The sequence below is a fragment of the Arachis ipaensis genome, chromosome B02 (genome assembly GCF_000816755.2).
Source record: "Arachis ipaensis cultivar K30076 chromosome B02, Araip1.1, whole genome shotgun sequence".
Taxonomy (NCBI): Eukaryota; Viridiplantae; Streptophyta; class Magnoliopsida; order Fabales; family Fabaceae; genus Arachis; species Arachis ipaensis.
In genome coordinates, this window is record NC_029786.2 from 12,875,603 (window position 1) to 12,882,906 (window position 7,304).

At 31.8% G+C, this 7,304-nt stretch overlaps 1 protein-coding gene across 1 annotated transcript; it reads left to right on the forward strand.

The window, feature by feature from the left end:
• Window positions 59–6,318, forward strand: LOC107624920 (VAN3-binding protein-like). Its single transcript, XM_016327405.2, has 7 exons — window positions 59–353; window positions 707–871; window positions 2,823–3,294; window positions 3,816–4,049; window positions 5,487–5,536; window positions 5,643–5,700; window positions 5,833–6,318. The coding sequence occupies exons 1-7, from the start codon at window positions 117–119 to the stop codon at window positions 6,045–6,047; spliced, it is 1,431 nt and encodes a 476-aa protein (XP_016182891.1). The 5' UTR covers window positions 59–116; the 3' UTR covers window positions 6,048–6,318.

Consider the following 7,304-nt stretch of genomic DNA (forward strand, 5'->3'; position numbering starts at 1 on the left):
CCTCAAAAAAAAAAAAAAATCCAACCATATATATATAGATGTATGTAAACAACACATCCCATAAGAAGTGAGTTAGATTTGAAAAGGCCAAAAAAGTGTGATACTACTATCCTTCCATGGAATCCAATTCAAGAATAATGAAAAATAATGAGTTGCATGGAAATGGCAGTAGTTCTTCCATGCCTGAGAGTCCTCTTCTTCCTCCTCCTCCTCCTCCTCAAGAACATGATGCTTCATCATCAACCATGTCTCCAGAGAATAATAATAATAATAATAATGAGTTCTCTTTTTCTTACTCTGCCACTTCACAACAGCTTCTCCTTGACTGCATTTTCTCACAGTCCACTAGACAGGTTCTTTTCTTTTTTTTCATTAACTTTAATTTCTTCCCTATTAGAATATTCTCTGAAAAAAAAAATCATGAAATTTATATGTAACATACTAACATTCACATCGTAGGGGGAAAACTCAGGATGAAGTTAATAGTGTTGATAGTTGATAGTTGATAATCATAGTACTTTAGCCAAATTTATCTAATTATCTAATATTCTCAATTATCAACTTTAGATAAAGACAACTACATTTAACATGAGATTTTTCTCTAGAAAGAAAAAAATAGCTGCATTAACTTTGATATGCATATTAGCTACTCCTTTTTCAGTTATTTTATGTTTCAAGTTCATATATATTTGAATGTATCTAACAGGAATTAGTGTCACCACCATTAACATCAGGAAGAGTCTCACTTGATCATGAAGCAGTGAATAATAATAATAATAATAACAATAATGGTGGTGGCTCCCAAACAGGAACAGATGATAGTCCACCAATTTCTCCTTCTCAGGATGAGTATGATGATGATCTTCTTAAGGTACTCTCTTTCTCTCTCTCTCTCTCTCTCTAGTGCATGGTGGGGCCCATGATGAGGAACAAGCAGGTTGGTTAGGCACTGATGAGGTGAAAGTGAAAGTGAAAGTGACTATATTTTTGCAGTGAAAAGTGGTTTTCTTTCACAGCTGCAATAGTGTTCTATCAATCTATGTTCCAATTAACTTTGTCAAAATACGTTGGATTTCTTCTATATCAATCTACCAAATTAACATGCTAGTGTATCATGTATTAGAGTAATTTATTCAAGGAAAAGTATAAATAACAAACAATATTTTTTAACAATGTGTGAATAATGTGAATTAATAGGATTAAAAAAATAAATTTAATTAATTACATTAAATTAAGGTGTAGTGTATTTTTATTTGATTGATGGTTGTTCATATTATTTGTTTACTTAGCACTCCCTTTTATTTAATGCCATGGATTTGAATTATAAAAAGGTAACATCTATCATAATTTGAATTTATACTCTCAGATTATCTTAATTAGAATATGATACACTGATTCCAAGTTTCATTAATATGAATAATATTAATGAATATGAAACTTCAAAACTTACATTAACTTCCAATTAGCCTAGTCCTATTGAAATAGGGCAATGATACACATTGGTTTTCTAAGTCAGCATGCTTTCATAACAGGACAAAGAGATTGAATGTCTAATGTACCTTAGTTTCCACATTCTCCTTTTGACATTTCTTTCTTTGTAAGGCATTAAAAGTCAAATTTGGCCTTTCACTAGAAAGAACAGAGCTAAGAAACAATGAAATTATGAAATTATGAGACATTGAAACTAATAAAAATTTAACACCGACATAGAAACAATGAAGAAAAGACATTGCTACTGACTTATTTGTCACAACCATCAATTCTGTTGTCAGTATTTTTATTTTCAAACTTATAAATGTTTAGAAAAGGATATGTTTGGTTTCATTGGGATATCGTGATTTTATCACACAAGAGGGTAAATTATTTTAACTCAAACATGATTTTACCAGAATATGTTAAGTTATGTGATAAACCAAACTATGGTTTAAGCTATGACTCAAGTTTAAAATCTACCAAGTTTAACTCAATGCAAAATGCACTAAGATAACCAAGAATCTCAGCTAATTCAGTGATGTGTATTCAATAGAAATAGTGAACAGTGAACAATGAAGCACACCAACAATTTAGACTTTCAAAAATATTATATTCACAATTTTTTTTTTCAGATTTCAGATTTCAGATAATCAATGTAATAATAATTTAATCTTTAAAAAGTTAATATTTCAATATTTTTAGTACTAAAAATATTTGAAAAATAACTAATAGAAGTAGAATTTATTATTGAAATACTGTTTCAGAGAATAGAATTGAGATTGGAAGACTGAGATTTAGTATTGTATTTAATGATTAGAGACTAAAATTAAAATTTTAATTTTAGAACACAAAATTTCAGTCTTTTCATTATCTCCAGAAAATGAGGACACATGTAACTAAAATTTTTGAAAATAGAAACTGAAATTTTAATAATATTTCTTTTAAAAAATATCTCTATTTAATTTTTTAAATTTTAAATTTATTTCTCAATTTTTATATTTATTTTAAACTAATATAATTTTAAGACATAATTCAGTTCAGTATATTTTACACTAAATATAATCTTAAAATTAAACTTCAATTTTCTAATATCCATCTCTCATCTCAATCTCCCTTTTAAATGCAGCATTAGAAATTTATTTATCAATATTTTAATCTTTTTAGAATAAGTAGTTTAGTCTATTAAATGTAAGAAGTTATACTAACATTAAATTATGTCAGTGCATGAACATTTTCCAAACTATATGTTAACACAAAAACAAGCACACAATCAATGCAATAATAATGATGAATAATCCAAAGACCAATGACGCTAACAAGCTTCCATCTATTTATTTATATCATTGCAGTTCTTTAGAGCCAACAATTCAATTCACCCTCTATTCAATGGTGGAAGAGCCATCATGAATTCTTCTTCTACCTGCATTAATGGCAATACAACTCCACCATGCTCATCATCATCATCATCAGGGCCTAAAACAGTTGGAAAATGGTTAAAGGAAAGAAGAGAGAAAAAGAAAGAAGAAAACAGAACACACAATGCTCAACTCCATGCATCCATATCTGTTGCTGCGGTAGCAGCCGCAGTTGCAGCTGTTACGGCCGCGACTGCGACCTTGTCCGCGAGCAACAGGGAGGATGAGAAGATGGGAAAGATAGACATGGCTGTGGCCTCAGCAGCAACATTGGTTGCTGCTCAGTGTGTTGAGGCTGCAGAATCAATGGGGGCTGAAAGGGAACATCTTGCTTCAGTGATTGGTTCTGCTGTTAATGTCAAATCTGATGATGATATCAATACTCTTACAGCTGCTGCTGCCACAGGTTGAATTCTAGAAACTTCTTTTCTATTATTTTTTACTATTTTCACTTTTTTTCTTTATAAAATACTAAAAATGAATTTTATTATTTTTCTTTTTGAAAAGTTTAAACAAGTAACCAAACGTGTCCGTTAAGAGTCACCAAAAAAAAAAAAAACGTGTCCGTTAAGTCATGTTTGCTTAGTTTTGATTTCAGAAGAAAAAATTATGCTTACATACAATTGTTTTGATATAAAGTTAATAACTAAAAATCATTAGATAATAATTTATTCAAAAACGTTAAATTATTTAATAATTCTCCACTATCAATTTTGTATAAAAACAACAATATGTAAACCTCCACTAAAAAATAAAAAAAAAATTTTAAAACGTAAAATGAGTTACAATATATAATTCATATAAATGAATACTCCAATGAAAATTCTATTCATGTATTTTTGTCCTCCAAAATAAACAAAGATTGTGACACACTTTGTCTCCTTGTATTGGAAATGTGGAAATATTAATGGCCATATTGATATGCAGCTCTAAGAGGCGCAGCAACCTTGAAAGCAAGAGCATTGAAGGAGGTTTGGAATATCACCTCAGTGGCACCATTAGAGAGAGGCTTTGGGATTGGAATTTGTGGTGGTAAAGCAAGTTATAGTACTTCAAGCACAAGTGATAGTGGTGAGTTCATTAATGGAGAAAATTTTCTTGGTGTTTGCACCTTAGAGCTCCTTGCTAAGGGCACTGAATTGCTCAAACGAACTCGAAAAGGTACCAACGAACTATCACCAATCTAAGCCTTAATCGCGAGCTTTTATTTTAGAAAAAAAAAAAAGAAAAAAGAGTTTAAAGTGTAAAATGTACTAAAAATTTATGCTTTAAACCTTTCGTTTTCTTTTCTTCTAAAATAAAAATTTTAAAACTTGGTTTCCAAGTTTTGATTTCGGAGGGAAGAAAATGTTTAAAAATGTAGATTAGACTAATATTTAAACTTCAAATCCTTCGTTTTCTTCCGAAAATCAAAACTCGTAAACACAACCCTAAGGATTAATTAAGCACTAGCTCTTGAGTATGTTTTTTTGGTAATTTTTTTTTCCTTTCAAGAATTCACACCAGATGATGGAATTCTTTATTAGTATTAGTTCATCATGGTTTGTAAAAATTTCAGGTGATGCTGAAAATGAAGAGCAGACATGTTGCAGGAACCATTACCAAAAAGAAAGAGTAAGCTACCTTTGGCTTCACAAATCACATCATTGTTTTCCTTGTATATAGGGATAATCCTGATCATAAATAGATATTAAACTCTTTGTAATCTTGAATTTGCAGTTGTTGTGCTAGATATTTGCACAGACTTACCAGCATGGCCAGAGACAGGAGGGAGAAGAAGAAACAAGAAACAAGAACTCACAACGCTTAGTTGCATCCTACCATCTTAGTGGCTGCAGTGGCTTCTGTTGTGGCAGCCATCGCGGCTGCAATGGCTGCTTCATCTGCACCAAGCAAGGATGAGAGGATGGCCAAGACTGGCATGGCTGTGGCCTCTGCAGCCACATTGGTGGCCGCGCAGTGCGTCGAGGCTGCTGAGGCAATGGGGGCTGAGAGAGACCACCTAGCTTCTGTGGTTAGCTCAGCTGTCAATGTTCGCTCTCATGATGATATCACTACTCTTACCGCTGCAGCTGCAACAGGTAGCACTCCTTGATGACACTGTCAAGAATCAACAAGAGTATAGTTGCATTGTCAATTAATTAGTCCCTCATAGGATAAAGTGTGTCTTTTGTTCATGTTGGCATGTGTAGTGTGACACTAAGAGATAGTAATGATGACCCTGATCTTAATTATTAATGTTTACAGCTCTAAGAGGAGCAGCTACCCTGAAGGCAAGAGCATTGAAAGAGGTATGGAACATTGCTGCAGTGACACCATTAGAGAAAGGCAGAGGAGGGATTGGAATTTCTGGCAAAGGTACTACAAATACCAATAACAATAACAGCAACAATACCAGCACAAGTGATAGTGGGGAGATTCTCAATGGAGAGAATTTTCTCGGCGTCTGCAGCCAAGAGCTACTTGCTAAGGGAACTGAATTGCTCAAACGAACCCGCAAAGGTAACAGAACATCAATCACAAATGCTGCTGCTAGTATTAAATCAAATATTATTTTGTTGGCAAAATGACTTGACATAGTAATGATGAAAACTGCAGGTGATCTTCACTGGAAAATAGTTTCTGTTTACATGCATAGAACAGGCCAGGTAACTTATTAAACCTTTTTCTTTTAAATAAATCAAAGAAAATGGGGTTGGATATCTACATGTTCTTTTCAGTTTTAATTCATCACTTTGCTTGTAACCATTTTAGGTTATGTTGAAGATGAAGAGCAAACATGTTGCTGGAACCATTACCAAGAAGAAAAAGCGTAAGCAAAATTTATTTGCATTATAGAGACTTTTAGTACGAATTTAAACTACAGAGACCTAACTAAAAATTTAATAATGTAACTAGAGTAAGTAAATAAACCTAATATATTTTTTCCTCTTAAAATTTGTAGATGTTGTGTTGGATGTGTGCACAAATTTAGCAGCATGGCCAGGGAGACATCTATTTGATGATGAAGAGAAAAGAAAGTACTTTGGATTGAAGACAGAATCAAGAGGGATTGTGGAGTTTGAATGCAGAAACCAAAGAGAATATGATATGTGGACTCAAGGTGTTTCTAGACTTCTATCCATTGTTGCAGAGAGACAAAACAAAAATGGGATTTGATTTGATTTGTTTTCATCATCTATCTAAGATATTCTATAGCTACCTCTAATTCAAGCTATGTGTATTTAACTTGAATATCTAGGGAATCAAATCTTTGACCCTTTTAGCTTAACTCTTGTTTTGTTATGGTAACTACTAGCTTAAGTTTTCTAGTTCTAAGCACAACACTAGTGAGTAGTGACCTTGTATTGGTGAATTGGAGAATATTCAATCCTTTGCAAATTTAACTGGAGACTTGAAGCATGGCACCAATTCATACAAGTTAAGTTAACTAACATGATTTCTTTCCTTCTAAGAAATCAATAGATTCAATATAGCTTGTGCTCCTCTGTGCCTCTAATGTCTCTGCTGTTATGAAGAATAGATTAGAACAGTAGTAAGTTGGTAAATGCTTTCATTCATAAAGGAAGAAAAAGAGGAAGGAGAAGAATAAGAAAAAGAAGAATAGATAATGTTGTCTTCATAAGGAGTTATTAGTCTCAATTGAACATTTTGACGAGGGAATTAGAGGAGTGCTAGGGTAGCATTTTTGTTAAATTCTGGGCAGCACGTAATCATCAAAAGGAAATTGAATAATTCTACACCATTAGATGCAATCTCACACCATTAAAAACATCATTGATGGCTAATTGATAGCTAAAAACCACAAAATCTGCTGGCCCCCTAGACTATAGGTAGACAATGAAAAAACTAGACAATGTGAACAATGGATATACCGGATGTTCATTTCACTAGGTGTGCAGATAGTTATTTTAATATTAAGATTTAGGTAGGTAATGTAGATGTGTAGTGTGTTTTTATTTTATTGGTGGTTGTTCGTGTTGTTCAAAAAAATCATTGCTTACCTAGCATAATCCTTTGTGTAAATTCAATAGTTGAGTGACACGTGAGTATCTAATAGTAAATCTAATAGATTTAAATAGGGCTTAACATGGTTTGGTTAATCAAAAAATTAAATCTGTTTTCTGGTTAATAAAAAATTTAATTTTAGTTAATAGTGAATCTAATACTAAATTTAACTAGGGCTGAACATAATTTGGTTAATCCAAAAATTAAATCTGTTTTTTAGTTAATCAAAAATTTAATTTTAGTTAATCAACCAAATTGGTTATATATAATAAAATTAGTTATTAATTGGTTATAAAATTTAAAAGTTAGTTTTAATCAGTTATAAAAATAAAAACCAATTTTAAAAAATAACTGGTTTTGAATAGAAAAATTGGTTTTTAAAAAATAAAATCGGTTTTTGGACTAAAA

Bases quoted from the DNA above. Each gene is read 5' to 3' on its own strand.
- LOC107624920 (XM_016327405.2), top strand. From the start codon at position 117: ATGGAATCCAATTCAAGAATAATGAAAAATAATGAGTTGCATGGAAAT. The intron at 354-706 runs GTTCTTTTCTTT...TGTATCTAACAG, and splicing joins TCTCACAGTCCACTAGACAG to GAATTAGTGTCACCACCATT. The intron at 3,295-3,815 runs GTTGAATTCTAG...ATTGATATGCAG, and splicing joins TACAGCTGCTGCTGCCACAG to CTCTAAGAGGCGCAGCAACC.